At 54.9% G+C, this 18,092-nt stretch overlaps 2 protein-coding genes across 2 annotated transcripts; both read right to left on the bottom strand.

The window, feature by feature from the left end:
• Positions 1–10,210: 10,210 nt before the first annotated feature.
• Positions 10,211–12,298, bottom strand: LOC147645801 (uncharacterized). The gene is made up of 2 exons (XM_086874210.1): positions 10,883–12,298; positions 10,211–10,294 (listed from the first exon to the last, which is right to left on the bottom strand). The coding sequence occupies exons 1-2, from the start codon at positions 12,296–12,298 to the stop codon at positions 10,211–10,213; spliced, it is 1,500 nt and encodes a 499-aa protein (XP_086730336.1).
• Positions 12,299–15,791: 3,493 nt separating this feature from the next.
• On the bottom strand, positions 15,792–17,132 carry LOC147645800 (endogenous retrovirus group K member 5 Gag polyprotein-like). The gene has a single exon (XM_086874209.1). The coding sequence runs from the start codon at positions 17,117–17,119 to the stop codon at positions 15,806–15,808; it is 1,314 nt and encodes a 437-aa protein (XP_086730335.1). The 5' UTR covers positions 17,120–17,132; the 3' UTR covers positions 15,792–15,805.
• Positions 17,133–18,092: the final 960 nt, after the last annotated feature.

The following is an 18,092-nucleotide window of genomic DNA, read 5'->3' as shown; positions in this document are numbered from 1 at the left end:
TTTTTCAGCTTGCTCAAGCTGTAGCTCAGCCCTTCTCTGCACAGTTCTCTCCCCCACCTGCCTGTTACTTCACAACTGCTCCCTCCTTTCCCCCAGTGAGTTCCCAGCCCATCACAGTCTCCATCACACTGCAGCCTTCCTTGATGCCCCCCTCCACGAGGAAGGCCAAGCCCCAGTCTCAGGGACTCATCCTGTCACTGGCTGAAGAGCAGCAATGTCTGTCTGTGCCAGGGGCTCTTGGGTGTCTCTGTATCCATGGACAGAAGGGTCTGTCTGTGCCAGGGGCTCTTGGATGTCTCTGTATCCATGGACAGAAGGGTCTGTCTGTGCCAGGGGCTCTTGGATGTCTCTGTATCCATGGACAGAAGCTCTGTCCTTGCAAAGGTTTCCATAATATCTTGGTACCCATGAGTATGGAATGAACACAGAGAGTGAAAGTGTCAGTCACGTTGTTTGCACACTCCTTCCTTTCCATCCAAGACACATCCATGCACACCCCCACGTACAGATATATTAAAAGGATAGGGATGGATAGAGATTTCCCACAGAACTCTAACTTTGGCAGAACTCACCTTGTAAGCCATGGCCAGGGCATTTTTTTCCCAGCTCTGTGTCAGTAGGTGTCCAAGAGCTGAAGGGAACAGCATTTAGAAGCAGTTTCAGGATTTCTAGGCAGGAAAGGGAGCTGACAACCACCCACATAACTCACCATATTCGTCGGGATGGGCTGCTGGTTCTTTCGGAATATGGCACAATGGAGACACGAGACTTGGGATAATCCCAGCTCTCTGTGGATCTGTGCAAAGGTGGAGCAGCAGAAACACCTTGTGTCTTCTTTGGGGACACAAGGTCCAAGGAGCTGGGGTGGCAGAGCGTGACCTGGGCTGGTGGCAGGTGAAGTCCCATTTCATGACATCCCAGAGTGGCACAGGACAAAGCTCCAAGCAGCCACAGCCCAACTGAGGAAGTCCTTGGAGTGCTGCACATCCCATAGGAAAAGCTGCATTCCCTCAGTCCATTGGGATTTATCACTTCCATTTGCAACACTTTAGGTCCAAGTTTCAAACTGCAAAATTCTGACACTCAAGACACAGTCATGAAGAACATGTATTTCAATTTCCTATTCCTTTAACTGCAGTGCAAAATATCTTAATATTGGAAAACATCCATAAAATCTGTAAAGGAAGGCAGCTAATGGATCCTTTCCACGTGTACAAACTAAGTAACTAAAATCAAAGCTGAGTTCTCTTTTTCAAAAGATCAGTTACCTCTTTCTTACTCCAGAGTTATAGAAGATTTTTCACTACACATTTGGGAGTAATTTTTATCTTTCATATTTTTTTCGTATTTTTTTTGTTTGTTTTTGTTGCTTTGTTTTTTGTTTTTACAGAAACCATGTCCTAGAAAAGGCATGTCCTTTGCTCCTGGTTCCCGTGTGGAGCAGCTCCCTTCCCACTGGCTGAGCTGCTCAGGCAGAGCCCGGCAGCTCCTGGCCCTGCAGGGCTGAGGCTTTTCCCCGTTGCTGGGCACAGACTGATGGAGCAGCACTGCTGAACACGGGCACACGCAGAGGGAGCAGAGCAGCTGCCTTTGCCCACCTGAAGCTCCAAGGCCAAACTCTGAGCAGGCACGGCTGCAAGAGACTCGCAGGCTCCCTGTTGGCTCTGCTGCCCCACTTGTGCCCGGCCCAGCTCTGCGGGAGGCAGAGGGAGAACAAGGGGCAGCTCCCTCCCAGCCCCAGCCCAGGGACCCCTCCAGCCCCGGGCCTTGGGCCACTGTCAGCACCCGCTGCTCCAGCCACCGCTTCTGCTGGCACTGACAGCAACAACCAAACTGGGGCTGGTCCCCAGGGAGCAGCAGCAGTGCCTGGATCTGATCCCTCAGCCTGGGGCAGCCCCCTGGGGGAACAGAGGGCACAGCAAGAGGGACAAAACCAGGCAGGGGCAGAGACTGGGAAGAGCCAGAGCTGGGAGCAGCAACAGCTGCTTCATTGCACTCCTGGAGAAAGCTCTTGGCTGGCTCAAAGCACTGAAAGGTGTGAAAGGCAGAGAGGAGGCCACACCAAACAATGCTCCTGTTTTCACACCCTCCTGTAATAAATGGAAATGATTCATGCTAACTAAAGTGTAACTATTTGAAAAGTTATTATTAGAAGCAATCAAAGGAATTGGTGTTACAAGGCAGATGTACCCCTCTACAGATGTTACATGTTAAAATTAAGGTACAGGATATAGTTTTGAGATAAGAAATATCCTAAGACAAAATCAACCCTGAGATGGATAAAGTTGGCATGACTTTAGGCAGAGGGCCTGAAAATTATAAAATATAAGACTAATTAGTGGAGCACAATGCTCACTTACGTAACACAACGCTTAGTTCACACACACACAGCCTGTAAGGTTATCCAGAGGACAACGAGGATGAGTGTAAGCCTTCGTCCAAAAGAGCACCGAAAGAAGACTGAAGACCCCGTAGCAACAAGTGAAGCATGCACCATGAAGAACAGTGATGTAAAATTAAAGAACTAGAAATTGGAGGAGACTTACTGGAAACATGAATGAATATGTATAAGTATACAGTATATAAGTTTAGTTTGAATTGCTTTATTTCATATGTAAGGGGCTTGAGAAGCCCTCTCCATACCCCGGTCAGTTTTGCTTATGCTTTAATCATATTTACTGGAAAGCTATATTCATATATATATTCATACATATGAATAGTGAATTTATTGAATATGAATATAGTCACTAAATTATACCCTTTACTAAACTGTATTCCTTCTATATCAAATTGCTATTCAATCCACTAAATTGTATTCTTTTATTAAATTGTATTCTTGTATTCAATTCACTAAATGGTATCATTTTTTTTTCTTGTTATTAAACTGCTGTTAACTCAAAAGCTCTAGTCGCCCAAATTTCAATTTCATTTATACCACTGCCCTTGGGTGAGTTACAGCCACAGCGAGAGGGAGGAGGAGATGATCCCACCCATGGCTGCTGCTGGCTCCAGACATTTGCTGAGATAAAGCTGAGCCAGAGCTTCAGCATCTCCCCCAAAATCACAGAATCACAGAATGCCTTGGCTAGGAAGAGACCTTAAAGTTCACCTCATTCCATCCCCTGCCATGGCAGGGACACCTTCCACTATCCCAGGCTGCTCCAAGCCCCATCCAACCTGGCCTTGGACACTTCCAGGGATCCAGGGGCAGCCACAGCTTCTGTGGGCAAGCTCTGATCTCTGCCCAGGTGAGCAGGGACAGGAGCCGAGGGAACGGCTGGAGCTGGGCCAGGGCAGGGCTGGGCTGGAGATGAGCAAAAGCTTCTTCCCGCACAGGGGGCTGGGGCAGTGCCCAGGCTCCCCAGGGAATGGGCACGGCCCCGAGGCTGCCGCAGCTCCAGGAGCCTTTGGCCAGCGCTGCCAGGGATGCACAGGCTGCGATTGTTGGGGTGTCTGTGCAGGGCCGGGGGCTGCACTCCATGATCCCAATGGGTCCCAGATGCCAGCTCAGCCCCTTGTGCAACTCTCACCCTTGGGCTCAGCCTTTGTGTCCCCTGGAGGCGCTGGCAGAGCTGATGGGGTGGGGCAGGAGCGGGGCAGCCCCAGCGTTCCCCTGACAGTGACAGCACAGCCGGGCCAGCAGCCCCAGCGTTCCCCTGGCAGTGCCAGCACAGCCGGGCCAGCAGCCCCAGCGTTCCCCTGGCAGTGACAGCACAGCCGGGCCAGCAGCCCCAGCGTTCCCCTGGCAGTGACACCACAGCCGGGCCAGCAGCCCCAGCGTTCCCCTGGCAGTGACAGCACAGCCGGGCCAGCAGCCCCAGCGTTCCCCTGGCAGTGACACCACAGCCGGGCCAGCAGCCCCAGCGTTCCCCTGGCAGTGACACCACAGCCGGGCCAGCAGCCCCAGCGTTCCCCTGGCAGTGACAGCACAGCCGGGCCAGCAGCCCCAGCGTTCCCCTGGCAGTGACACCACAGCCGGGCCAGCAGCCCCAGCGTTCCCCTGGCAGTGACAGCACAGCCGGGCCAGCAGCCCCAGCGTTCCCTCCCTGGAGACGCTCCAAGGGAAGCGGCCAGAGCCGCGTCCAGTCAGCGGAACTGAGCGGCCACTGAGCACCCCCGGCCTGGGCTGCTGTGGATTCCTCTGCACACAGCTCGGGGAAGGTGCCCTTGGCCACCCCCACAGTGCCACAGACAAGTGTCACACACAGTTACAGAGCTCTGCCCACAGCTCACAGGGGGAGTTAATTTAAAAAAACAAACAAGCACAGCGCCGGGAAGGTCTTTGTGCACCGAGGCTTTGCTGCAGCCAAGGAAAGCTCCTGGCTCAGGGTCACCTTTCCTGCTCGGCCAGAGCCCCGAGTGCCCCAGCAGCAGCAGCAGCAGCAGCAGCAGAGAATGGCAGCATTGCCACGGGCTGGCTCAGGAAGGGGAGATTTCCCCCTGGAGAGAGGCTCCTCTGCCAGGTTTTGCATTCAGGCAGCTGCAGATCCCTCAGCTCTGGTTGCACAGCAGCTGGAAATGCAAGTGCAGGAGCTGTGTTCATGGCCAGCCCCAGCGGGTGACAGCAAGGCCAGGGCCCTGGCAGTGGGACATTTGCAGGGAGCGGCTGCAGCAAGCGCTGGGGGCTGGAAGTGTGTGCAGAAAACAGCCCGGGGGTCTCCGGCCCGAGGCCAAAGGAACAAAGTTTCAGTTCTGGCCTCCGCAGGGAGCACCAAAATGGTTCCTTTGCAGGGCGAGGTTCCACTGGCGGGTGTTGCAGGGCCCCCAGAGGAGAGCCCAGGGTGTCCAAAGTGCCTGGGCTGGAGCAGCTTTCTGTCGCGCTCCGGGGGCATTCCCGCGGCCTTGGGATCCCTGGGAAGGCGCAGGAGAGGCTGGAAGCCGTCGGTTTGTGGGTTTGGGGTTTGGATTGTTTTTTGTGGGGGCTGATGGCCGGTTGTGATTTTGGTGTTTTGCGGGGCTGGGGGAATGTTTTTTTGTGAGCTGTGCCCAGCGGTTTGCAGCCCCGCGGGTGCGGGGAGCGCTGGCGCAGGCCCGGCCCGGGCGGGGCGGCCCCGGGCGGGCTGTGGGAGCCGGGAGCGGCCGGGCGGGCCCGGAGCCGCCGCCTCGGGCCGGGAGCCCCCCGGGCAGAGCTCTGTGCTCGGGGCCGAGGCCCGGGCAGCGCTGGGCGGCCCGTGGGCCCCCGGCACAGGCGGGTCCGTGTGGCCGGGCCGGCGCCGTGTCCGCAGCGGGCTCCGAGGAGAGCGGCCCGGGCCGGCCGTGGCCGTGCGGGGCCTGGCGGGGCTCGGGGGGCCGGGCCGGGCCGGGCAGAGGCTGAGGGAGAGCGGGACAAGCGCTGGCACAGAGGCCCCGGGCTCGCCGTGCCCCCCTGGCCACGCAGCCGGGCTCGGGGGCCGCCTGGCTCAGAGGCAGCCCCGGCTGCGGGGGTCCCCGGGGGTCTCTGGGGAGGGGGCGGCAATGGGGGCTGCCGGAGCTCTGTGCCCGGGGCTGGGCGCGGCTGCCGAGGGAGCGGAGCATGCAGGCTCCCGCCGTGCTGGGGCTTGCTCTGCCCGCCTCAGGGGCTGCATTGTCAGCCCAGAGCCATGTGGGGATGGCCCAGGACCAGCGGGGCTGGCAGGGAAAGCGGCAATGGGGGCAGCAGAAACGGGCAGTGCCAGAGCTGGGGGTGCTCCCGAAGCCTGCAGATGTTGGGAGCATGGACAAGGGGGCCCAGGGATACCCCAGGAGCCTGAACCAGGGAGCCCAAACAGTGCTGACCACGCAGGACTCCTGGGATGCCAAAGTGGTGAGGCCAGAGAAGGGGAACCTCCTGGCTTGCCAGGAGCCCCAGCAGACAGAGATGGGGAACAGCAATACGAACTTGACCCACAACAATCCAGACAGGGGGGGCTTCCAGGACCCCACAGTGAAGAGACCAGAGAGGGTAAACGCATGGATGGGTGTTTTTGCTGAATCTTGGCCATTTGTGTATTTTTGGAGACTGAATCTTGCTGTTTTGGTGGTTTATATGGGCACCAGATGCCCGGTGACTTCTTGAGATAGCTTTTGAGAGAAAGAAACACCTAACTCAATGTGTTCATGCATTGCATTTTCCTCAAACCAGGATTTCTTATTACTAAACTTTGGCTGGATGGAGGAGGCTGGATGGAGAAGGAGGAAAAGGAAGATGCCCCAGGACACCCAGGCAGGTGAGGAGGAAGTCAGTGCCCCTTTCCCCCTCTCTCCTGCTCCATCTCCCAGCCCAGCCTGGCCCCCGGCTGCAGGACAACCCCGCTGCCGACGCCGTCCTGCCGGGGACGCACTGGGGGGATCTCCTTCCCCTTCCCTCTGGCACGGAGGCAAATCCCATCCTCTCCTTGTCCTTCCTCCCCCAGACAAGGAGCTGAGGATGGAGACCAGGGAGGACAAATCCCCACGGCAGAACCTTGTGGAAGAGGCCGTTTTGAGCAGCACCACAGTGCAGGAATCTAATGGGGAGGAAAATCCCCAGAGATCCTGGAGGAGGAGGGGCTCCAAACCCATCCCAGGGTGCTCTGAGGAGGAAAGACCCACCCTGTGCCGGGAAGGCGGCCAGAGATCCAGGTGGGGCTCTGAGCTGGTGGTCCATGAGCAGCTTCAGGATGGGGAGAAGCCCTACAAGTGCTTGGAGTGTGGGAAGAGCTTCAGGTCGAGCACCAAACTGATCTGCCACCAGATGATCCACACTGGGGAATGGGCCTACGAGTGTGGGGAATGTGGGAAGGGCTTCAGCTGGACCTCCCAACTCATCGTCCACCAGTGCATCCACACTGGGGAGAGGCCCTACGAGTGTCCTGAGTGTGGGAAGAGGTTTCACAGCAGCTCCAATCTTGTCCTGCACCAGCGAATTCACACGGATGAGAGGCCCTTCCGCTGCCCCGACTGTGGGGAGGGCTTCAAGCAAAACTCCAACCTCATCACCCACCGGCGCATCCACACTGGGGAGAGGCCCTACGAGTGTGGGGAATGTGGGAAGAGCTTCAGCCACAGATCCAACCTCAATACCCACAAACACATCCACACTGGGGAGAGGCCTTACAAGTGTCCCCAGTGTGGGAAGAGCTTCTCAGACAGGTCTAACTTTGGCAGACACCAACGGAGGCACCGGTAAGGGAAGCCCTGCAAGTGCCTCAAAATACAGGAAGAGCTTTGTGCACTGCTCCAGCTTCATCCGCCCATGGAGGGTCCACATTGGGAAGAGACCTGGTGATCCATGTTCCCTGGGATCCATGCTGGGAAGACACCTGTACCTTTTCCTGCCCATGGCAATGTCATGATGTGGGATCAAGGAATGTGAGACTGTGATCATGGTCCATTATATTCAATCCCATCTCAGGTCATTGCCAGGGGCAGGAAAAGGACTCCCTCTCTCTCACCAGAGAAGGGTGTCCTTTCTTGGCAGGAGGAAATACATGGCCAGGAAGAGTCAGTTGGTGGTATTTTAGTTTTCCCTGTGAATGGTTTGTCTTATCCTTTCTGTTACCAAAATTGTTTCTGTTCCTGTTTTTGCCTTATCTCGTTGCTGTTCTCAATAAATTGTTCTTTTCCCAGCCTGGGATCTTTGCCTTTTGTGCTTTCCATGGCAGGCGGGAGGGAAGCGAGCGGCAGCGCAGTTTCAGCAGGAGCAGGAAATTGGGGAATGCCATTCCTGAAGCCCAGCCCATGGAAACCGAGCATCCCAGCTGGTGCCAGGCCTGGTTGCCATGGCAGCAGCCTTGGGAGCGGGTCCCTGGCTGGGGGCTGCGGGAACCTCTTCCCTCTGGTGCCCAGGGACAGGAGTGCAGGGAGCGGCTGGAGCTGAGGCGGGCAGGTTTAGGCTGGATGTGAGGAAAAGGTTTTTCCCGCGAGGCTGCTGGGGCACTGAACAGGCTCCCCAGGGAAGGCTCCCAGCTCCAGGGCTGGCTGAGCTCCAGCAGCGTTTGGCCAGCGCTGCCAGGCCCAGGCTGGGATTGTTGGGGTGTCCTGTGCCGGGCCAGCAGTTGGACTGGAGGATCCCCATGGCTCCCTCCCAACTCAGCCAATTCTGTGGCTCTGGGATCCCATGAGCCTGGGGATGGGACTGCAAATGGTTGCCATGGCAATGGACTCTGGCTCCAGGCCTGAGCTGGTGTCCATGGCAACCACCCCTGGCATGGGGTCTCCATGGAGCTGCCAAGGGACTGACCATAGCAACAGGGGCTGTGATGGTTGTCATGGAAACAGACCATAACAATGGGTCAGATGTTGCCATGGGAACAGTCCACAGCAGGGAGACAGCTCTGGCCAGGAGCAGCTCCTGAGCACAGCCCAGCAGGGCTGGGGCCCTGCCAGGGCAGCTCAGGGACACAGAGAGCAGGCCCAGACAGAGCTGCCAGGGGCTCAGCACTGCCAGGGGCTGTGGGATGTGCCAGAGGGGGCTGTGTCACAGCAGCACCTCTGTGGCTGTGTCCTGGAGCCCCAGAGCAGCTGTGATGTCAGAAAGGGGCTGTGTGACAGCTCCGAGTGGGTTGTGTGAGGTCACAGATGGGGCTGTGACATGACAGAGTTTGTTGTGTGAGGTCACTGAGCAGCTACAGCATCATAGAGGGGATCTGTGACATCACAGTGCAGGTTGTGACATTGTAGTGTGGCTGCATGACATCACAGCATGGTCTGGGTGATATCACTTAGTGGGTGGCGATATCAGAGAGAGGACTATGACACTAGAGGTTAGATAGAGAATATCACAGAGAGGGTTGTGACATCACTGAGCAGACTGTGACACCACATGGTGGTGATATGAAATCCTAAAGTGGGCAGTGACATCATAGAAGAGCCATGTGACATCTCAGGACAGGTTGTATGACATCACAATACTGACTGTGACATCACAGAGTGAACTATGACATCAAATGTTGCTGTGTGATATCACAGGAGGATATGTGATATCACGAGGTGGTTTTGTGGCATATAGGAAGAGATGTGACATCACAGAAATGTGGTGTGACATCCAAGAGCAGGTTGTGTGACACCACTGAGTGGGCTGTGACATCACAGGTGGCTGTGTGACATCTCGAGGTCACTGGGGAGGTCACTCTGCCCCAACCTCCCTCACAGTTCCCCCCAGAGAAGTCCAACCCTGCCCTTGCAGCAGCCTGTCTGCACAGAAACACTTCCAGGGCTCTCTGCATTTCCCTTCCCTCACTCTTGCCTCACTCACACACCTCCCAACAACCCACTTGGTGCTTTCAGCTGCAAGGAGTTCAAAGCTTGTCTGTCCTTCAGCAGCTGCTCTAATTCTGCCTTCAGCCAACTCTGGGGCTGTGTTCATTGTAGAACTCCCTGTGTGTCTGAAACATTCCTTGTGTGGTTCTGCCTTGGGGAAGGGGAACCTCCTTGGTGGCACCTTGGCCTTGGCACACACTTGAGGAGGGTGTCTGTTTTCCATGGGGAAACTCAGCAGTTTTAGATTGCTAAAATCAAAGAAGGAAAACCCCTCTTTGCCTGAGTGCAGCCAGTTCTGTGAGCAAAGCAGGTCCCAGGGGAGTGAGGAGAGACAGGATGGGGCTGGGGAATGTGGAGCAAGGTTGTCCCCACTGGGTCAGACCTCAAGGCACAGCTTCTCTGACCTGGCCAGACCTCCTTAGGAGAGACCCTGGATCGATATCCATCACTGAATGCTGCAGTCACCTCTGCTCTAAAGAGAACAGGAATAAAAGACACCCTTTAAAATAGGAACAGATATTTCTTAGAAGCTCTTTGAATTATTTCTCCATAACTATTGTAGGAAACTTTCCTAAGAACTGCACCAGACCAGAGGGAAATCAAGGCACAGCCATGGTTTGTTAGGATTTGCTTGATCCTAATGAGCCCCGTGGTGCATTTGGAGCTGAGCCCTTGAACCTCAGAGCCTGAGAGGAGATCGCACAAACCTTTCCAGGAGTCCAAGTCAGAGGAAAAACCCTAAGTGTCTCCAAGCATTAATGGATACCACTGAGGTCCATCCAGCACAGGCTCCTCATGGACTCCTTGGAGGAGAGAACTGGAGGCCAGGATTGCACAAAAACCTCCCAGAGACTCAGTGTGGGAAGGAAAATCCAAAGTAGCTGAAAAAGCCCTGAGTATCTCAAAGTATTGATGAGCCCCACTGAGTGTCAATGCAAAGCTCCCAAGGGACTCGTTAAAGCAGATAATTGGGGCCATGACGCTGCCCCTGCCGCGGCTCTCCTCGCCCTGGCTAGCTCTTACTCCCTAGCCGCTGGCAGCGCCGAGAGTGGGGAACGGTCTGGGAGCTCGTTGTCCCAGACCGAACCTTCAGAGCCTGCGAGCCACCAAGCTCTGCGGTCTCAGGTGCGTCGTGGGTGCCCGATGAAGGCAAGGAGGAGGCTCAGAGTCCCAGGTTCTCTCCAGAAACCAGGTTTTATTCCAGGGTCGGGAGCAGTGGATGGGGGAAGGACTGGAAAGGTCAAGGGTAGGACGGTCTGAGCGAGGAGCACCTCCGTGCGCTCCAATTTAAGGTGGGGAGGGTACAAACACAAGAACCAATCAGGGCATCTCAGGGGAGGAGTTGGGGGGAGGGTTTACAGTGTTGGGGACCAATAGGAATAACACGTGGGAGGGGCGGCAGTCACAATGCCAATGGGGCTTCGAGTGAGGGATAAATGACAGGGAAGGAGCTAGAACAAGGGGTGGGGTTTACATAGATTGATGGGGTTCAGGGGCAGGAACAGGGTGATGGACAAGGAAGATTCAGGAAAAAGGGGAGGGGTTTACAAAACTGACAAGCGGGTAAAACCATTACAACTCATGGGGGGAATAACATCAGGAACAAACCATTTAAATTAATAACCAGAACAAAATGAACAGGCGGCAACATCTCCCCCTTTCTTTTTTAGAAAGAGGAGGTTGCATCTGCAGGAGGTGCAGAGGGCTCAGGGAACCAGTCTTTAAGGGAGGGAGAGGGTGGAGGCGAGGAGGAAGGAGGAGAAGGAGCACTAGCAAAATTAACTTGGGGAGGAGGAGATACAAGGTGGAGAACAGATTGAATTAAACATCTTCTCAGGATGGCGAACGCAACTAAAACTATAAAAATGATGAAAACAATCCATAAAACGGTTTTCAGGATGGATGAGAGCCATCCGGACAGTCCCCAGTTGGAAAAGATGTTGGTGGCCCAGTCCTCATGTTCTTGTTTTATCTGGTGGACCATGCTTCTCATCTGTTCGATGGTCTGGCGAATGGAGGGACTTTTTGATGTCAAGTTCATGCAGCAAAGCCCCTCAAATTCCCTGCAGTCGTGGTTGTGCAGGAGCAGCAGGTAGTCTATGGCCGCCCGATTTTGGAGGGTGGCTTGCCTGGTGATTTCCTCGTCTTCGAGGAGGTCGCTTAGCGCAGCTGACGTTAAATTTGCTTGTTTTACTACCCAACACTCGAATTGGCCTAATTCTCCAAGGGCTTGAGCAGCGGCCAACCAGGGCAGAAAAACAGACACTGCTACCCGTTTTAGCTTACTCCAATGGAAAATTTCTGAGTCGCAGTCTGGGTCTAAGTCGTCCAGGCTGCGCTTCTTGATAGCCGAATTATTCTTTTGGCTCCAATTTTCGATTTGGGTCGTGTTGGGTGAAAACAAGGACAGCCGGCCCAGTGTGCACGGCCCTCCGAGAAGGCGAGAGGGGATGCCTGCCCATGCCCGATCCCCACAGATCAAAAATAAACCTTTGGGCAACTGAAGAGGGGTAGGGTTAAGGGTTGAGGGCATCTTCACATGTGCGATGTTCTGGCACCACTTGGCTGCCTGGAACTGCTTGTTGACTTGCACCACTTTGGGATAGGGGGCAGGGTTAGAAGGGTAATAACGAAAATGAACACAAAATGACGCTGGGGAGGAATCCAGAAGGTCGAACTCTTGGGGCTCAACGGTCGCTTTCTCCAGCGTGGCTTGCCAGTCTCTCCAGAGGAGGAGGGGGTTCTTCGCTGGCCTTCTGATCTTATACACCGGCGCTGAGCGGACGACACGTTGAGCCGGCCTTCCCCGGTTGGCGTCATGGAGCAAGGTGGTAAGGGAGTCGGGAAACTCTTCAGGTTTCAAAGGGATCCCCACCAGGCAGGTTGACATTGGGTTTCCCGCTGCTCCGGTGGAGAGGCACAGCTCGTCACGCTGCAGGGACTTCGCCAACATGACCCACACATTTTGCTTTGGCTGAGGCACGATCCACCCTTCCATCTGGGCAACTATCAACATCACACCAAAGATGATCTTGGCGACGCTTGGGGCTGTCATGTCTTCAAGGATGGCTCTCTCTAAAACAAAGCAAACACAAAACATAACTTAACTGAAAAGAGGAATCTCTAAAATAAAGATTTGGGGTTTTTCTCCTCCTCCTCCTTGGGGGGTCCGGAGATGACCTATTCGGACGGGACAGCACCCTCATATTGATCTGGCGGCCTGCTTGGATGTTTTGGGACATACGGTTTCACCCACTTTTGTGGGATCCACCGCAGTCCTTGGGGCGAGGAAACGCAGGCGTATCCCCGTCCCCAGGCCACCAGATCGAAGGGACCCATAATTCGTTGGGTCTCGGGGTCTCGGACCAGCACTGGAGGGCGCTGCTGCAACTTGTAGCTGTTGGCAGATGTAAAATGCCGGGCCACTGGAGGGTTGGGATCACTGTCGGAGCAGTTCAGGAAATTCAGCGTGTAAAGGGCCTTGCACAACCGTTCTTGTGGGGTGCAGCCCTTTACTGTCCCCTTTTGATGGACAAGGACGCGCTTGAGCGATTGATGGGCTCGCTCAACAATCGCTTGGCCTGTGGGGGAGTGTGGGATGCCTCTCTTGTGTGTCACTCCCCACTCCTGCAGGAAATCCTCCAGTTTCCTGGAGGTATAAGCTGGGCCATTGTCCGTTTTGATCTCTTTGGGGACCCCCAGCACAGAGAAAGCCTGCATGAGGTGTTTACATACATGCTCGGCTTTCTCCCCTGTGTGGGCAGAGGCATAGATAGCACCTGAGAAGGTATCAATGGAAAGGTGCACATAGCGGAACCTGCCGAATTCTGGGACATGTGTGACATCCATTTGCCACACCTCACAGCTCCCCAGGCCTCTGGGGTTGACCCCAGCTCCCAGAGAGGGCATTGCAGTGGACTGACAGTGTGGGCATGTGGCCACGATGGCTCTGGCTTGATCTCGCCTCAGGTGGAATTGGCGGACCAGCCCAGGCACGTTCTGGTGGAACATCTGATGACTCAGCTTGGCTTGCTGGAATACATCAGGGAGCTGAGCCATAGTGACAGGAGTAGCGAGGGAATCAGCTCTCTCATTTCCCTCGGCTACCGGGCCAGGGAGTTCAGTATGCGACCTCACGTGCATCACAAAAAATGGCTGCTTTCGGTGGGAAACGGTAAAGATTAACTTGGAAAGCAGCTCGAACAGCTGCGGATTGGAGACCTCCTTTAGGGCGGCATTCTCTGCCCTAGCTACTACCCCAGCAACATATGCCGAATCTGTAACCAAATTAAATGGTTCGGGAAATCTCTCAAAAGCTCTGACGACAGCATCCAACTCAGCGACCTGTGGAGATCCCTCCACATACTTAACATCCGCTTCCCACCGCTGAGTTTGAGGATCCACCCAAGTCACAACTGACTTGTGGGATGCTCCAGATGCGTCAGTGAAAACTGTCAGGGCCTTGAGGGGTTTTCGACTCCGAATTGAACTTGGGATAATGTTAAATTTAGCATTGAAGAATTTGTGTGCTGGGGCGTGGACTGAAACTTGTCCACTGTAGCTATCAAAAGCGATTTGGAGAGCCTCGTTCTCCTGCAGCAGCTGTTCAAACATCTCCTTTGTCAGCTTATCTGGGGACGCCCTGTCCCGAGACAAGCTGATAGGCACCCGTACACAAGCAAAGTCGCACCCTGCCATCTCCCTGAGCCTGGCTCGAGCCTTCCTGACAAGCTGAGCCACCAGCTCTTGTGGCCGGATGATACTCTTGGGTCGTTGATGGCTCAGGAATACCCACTCTATGATCAAGAGTGGGTCCCTTGAGCCTTGATCCCACTGAAAGATGAGCCCACACAGGTGCGGCAACCTTCCCAGAATAATGTACTCAAACGGCAGGGTCGGCTCATATCGATGTGCCTGCCTTTCCATTAAAGCAATTTGTGCCTTCCTCAGTGCTTCCTTCGCCTCTGGAGTCAGGGTCCTAGGAGAACTAAGCTCCTTCTCCCCCTTCAAAAGCATGAAGAGGGGGGCTAGGTCTTCGGTGGTGAGGCCCAGCCAAGGCCTGACCCAGTTCAAGGTCCCGCACAGGGAGTGAAGGTCTGCCAAAGTCTTTGGATTACTGTTGATAGCCAATTGTTGAGGAACAATGGTCCTCTCAGTAATCCTCAGTCCCAGATACTTCCAGGGTGGCATCCTTTGAACTTTGTCTTCCTGGAGCTGGAATCCTGCAGATGTTAGAACTCTAACCACTAGGTCAAGTGATTGAGTAAGCATATCGTCATGGGGGGCGCACACTAGGACATCATCCATATAGATGATGACCTCCCCCATTTTGGCGCGAACGGGAGACAGCAATGAAGAGACATACCACTGGCAGATGGTCGGCGAATTTTTCATTCCTTGGGGTAGCACTCGCCAGTGGTATCTCTTCATTGGGGCTTCTCGGTTAAGAGTGGGCACCGAGAAGGCAAACCGTGGGGCATCGTCAGGGTGTAGGGGAATTTGAAAAAAGCAATCCTTAATATCAATCACTGCCAATTTCCAATTTCGAGGGAGCATGGTAGGGGTAGGCATCCCTGGTTGAAGGGGTCCCATGTCCACAATGACCTTGTTGATTTCACGAAGATCGTGAAGGAGCCGCCACTTATCCTTCCCCGGCTTACGGATAACAAAGACCGGGGAATTCCAAGGGCTTGTGGTTTCTACTATATTTCCCTTATTAAGTTGCTCCTCCACGAGTTCGTTGAGCGCCTTTAATTTATCTTTTCTTAGCGGCCACTGGTCAATCCAGACCGCCGTATCAGTTGTCCAATCTAATTTCTGGAAAGGGCGCTCTACAGTGGCCGCCTCTAAAAATCCCGAGGGGTTTTCGGGATCTCGATTTTAACCCCCCACTGGGACATGAGATCTCTTCCCCACAGGGGAACCTGATAGTCAGCAACAAATGGGCGTAAATTTGCCAATTGCCCATCCGGCCCCGCAATTTGCACCACGCTCTTTGAAATTCTTGCCAATTGGGTACCCTCTATGCCCTGTATCTTGCCTGCCACGGGTTGCAACTCCCAATGTGACGGCCATCTCCTTTCGGGGATGATCGTCACATCCGCTCCCGTGTCAAGCAGTCCTTTCATCTGAAAGGATTCTGCACCCTGCTTGACGCTGCAGTCCAGAATGGGCTTTTCCTCACCCACCACTTCTGCCCAGTAGACGCCTGGTGCATGGTCGTCTACTGGGACCTGCTCAGGTATTGGTATGAATTGGGCAATGATTTGCCCCTTGGGCAGAAAGAAGGGTGGATGAGTGCAGCGCGCCAGGAGAATGAGGTTCTCCGGACCACCCGAAAAGGTGATCGGCGAAATCTCAATCTCCGGGGGTGTGTGCTTGGTGTCCCCGATGGCGATGCACTTACTGTCACGTCCGGTGTCCATTGTCTTCCCCTCCAGTGGGTCCACAGCTACTACCGTCCAGCGCTGGGACCGGAAGAGGATGTCTCGCGTTGTTACCAAATGTCTCGTCCAGTGAATAGGCCATGTCCGATTTTTGTTCTCCCCCGCCTCTGCGATACCTGCCCCATTTGTAGCTTCGCGCGGGGCAGGTTCGCGCCGCGCTCCTAGTTTTTTTTATTAAAAACTCCCTCTCCCCCTTTTCCCCCCATGTTGCCCCTCGCAGGTCCAGGGCAGGGAAGTATAGCAGTGCAATCCCGGGCCATGTGTCCCAGCTGCCCACAGCGATAACATTGCAGAGGCCTTCCAGCTGGTGGTGGTAGTTGGCCTGGTGGGTGCTGGGTCACTGCAGCTGTCGGTAGTCTCCTGGCCACTTGCGGTGGTGGTGGCACCCTGGACGCCCCCATTAACGGGACCTTCTTCTCGCAGGCGTCAATGAGGTCATCCAAGGTGGGCGGCGGATACATAGGCAGGCTAAAAATGACTTGCTTACAGATATCGTTACAGTTAGCTTTAGCCATTTCTAAAATTAGCTGCTCCTGCATCTCCGGTTTATCAACCTGCCTCTCAATTTGTTCCTGCAGGCGGTTGATAAAAATATTGAAGGGCTCATTGGGGGATTGTTTGATGTTAGAGAAATTCGTGAGGGGTTCCCCCCCCGGCAAGATGTTAAATGCCTTCTCAGCGGCCTCTGTTATTTTAATTAGGACAGACCGGGGTAAGACCCTGGCCTGTTCTTCTGGCTTTCCCCAATTCCCTTCACCGCACAGGTGATCTATGGAGAGGGGGTTTTCATCCGCGTCAACCGCGGTCTCCTCGCTGCGCAGCAGCTCAGGAAGGATGGCCTCCAACGATTTCTTCCACCTCTGTTTCCACAACCTATAGTCAGCTGGGGAAAGGAGGCAGGCAAACAATTCCTTTAAATCGTGGGGGACCATCTCGTTCGCGGAGAAGGTGGCCTTTAACAAGCCTTTAAAATATTCACTTCTCCTGCCGAACTCCTTCTGAGCCTTGCACAGCTCCCTCTTTGTTTGGAAGGAGAAGGGTTCCCATTCTCGGTACCTCCCCCCCCTTCCTCTAAAACTAACCGGTGTGGCAAAGGGAATTATAACCTGTTCCGGGTTCTGGTCCTCAGGCTTGTCACTTCCGGTTCCCGAAGCGTGGGAACTGGTAGGAGGGGCGTGGGAACCGGAAGGGGAGGCGTGGGAACCGGGAGGAGGGGCGTGGGAACCAGAAGCCGGAAGAGGCGGGGCTGGAGGACCGACTGAGGGGGAGGGTTGAAGGGAGGAGCAACGGCCGGAAGGGGTGGAGTTTTGGGTGGTAACGCCTTGGGGACACACCCCCGAGGAGGAGGAACCATCTGTGGATAAGTGGGAGGGGTCAGGGTAGGAAGAGAGGGAGGAGCTAGGGAGGAAGGGGTTGGACTTTGAGGGGAGGAAGGGATTGTGGGAAGAAGGAGCACAAGGGAGGGGTCTGACCATGCGGTCTCCGCCATCTTGTGTCCCTCGGGGGCCATTTTGGGAATCAAGTAGGGTATGGGGAGACTTAGGGGAAGCTTTAGGGGAACACTGGGAATGAGGGAGTGTAAGGGAACCGGGGTTCTGGGAGAGAAACTGGGGATCAATAACTTTATCAAACTGGGGATTTGGAACTTGGACAGGGGAAAACTTGGGGTTATTAACTGGGGAAGTAGGGGAATGGGTAAGGGCTCCGGCAGCTTGGCCAGGGCTACCGGGGCAAGGGTTCTGAGGGAGGCTTGGGGAGCCAGGGAGACTACTGCCGACTTCAGAGCCCTGCGTTTTACGGGTTGCTCCGCAGGTCTCCCCCAACTTAGGGACAAGGGACGAGGAGCAGGGGTTTGGGGAAACTGGGGAAACTGTAGAAACTGGGGAAGGCTGCGTTGGCTGCTTCTGCATTTCCCTCTTTTCAACTAAAGCGGTCCGAATTAGAACGAAAAGCGGGATTAATTTAGCGGCTGTTTTGTCCCCCTGAACTACCAAAGCCGTTAATTTGGACCCGACCGAATTCCAAAATGACACCGAAAGAACATCTTCGGGGGACATATGGGGAAAATGCAGAAAAAGCCAACGTACAAGCCTCTTAACCAACCCACGCGAATATTTGTGCTTCCCACCCTCAAGGAGACCCACAACTTGGAAATAAATCCCCCTCTGCGGAGCCGACAAACGTGCGCCCATCTTCTATTCCCCGGCTCCGCAGTTCCACCGCCTCCCAACAGCAAATGCGAACTTAACAAACAAAAGAATAAGGGTCAAGACCCAGCTCGCACACAGTACTCACACAAGACTCACAGGGGCCACACACACACCCCCTTTTTCCCCCACCGGGGAATACTTACCGGGTCTTGACTTGGGCTGTGGGAGACGTCCGAGCACCCCAGAAGCGGTCTCCTGCGCACCGGGAGATTGTCGCTTCTTCCCCTGGGAGCGCCGC

Source organism: Cyanistes caeruleus, unplaced genomic scaffold (assembly GCF_971803275.1).
Source record: "Cyanistes caeruleus unplaced genomic scaffold, bCyaCae1.hap1.1 HAP1_SCAFFOLD_169, whole genome shotgun sequence".
In the NCBI taxonomy this organism is placed as follows: domain Eukaryota; kingdom Metazoa; phylum Chordata; class Aves; order Passeriformes; family Paridae; genus Cyanistes; species Cyanistes caeruleus.
The sequence above is the reverse complement of the archived record's forward strand: the minus strand, read 5'-3'. Positions and strand labels throughout refer to the sequence as shown.

Excerpts from the sequence above, each read along its gene's own strand:
- LOC147645800 (XM_086874209.1), bottom strand. The coding sequence starts at position 17,119 with ATGGTCAGACCCCTCCCTTGTGCTCCTTCTTCCCACAATCCCTTCCTC.
- LOC147645801 (XM_086874210.1), bottom strand. The coding sequence starts at position 12,298 with ATGTTTTGTGTTTGCTTTGTTTTAGAGAGAGCCATCCTTGAAGACATG. Across the intron at positions 10,295-10,882 it reads CCTCTGCACCTCCTGCAGAT|GCTCTGAAGGTTCGGTCTGG; the intron begins GCAACCTCCTCT and ends GGTGGCTCGCAG.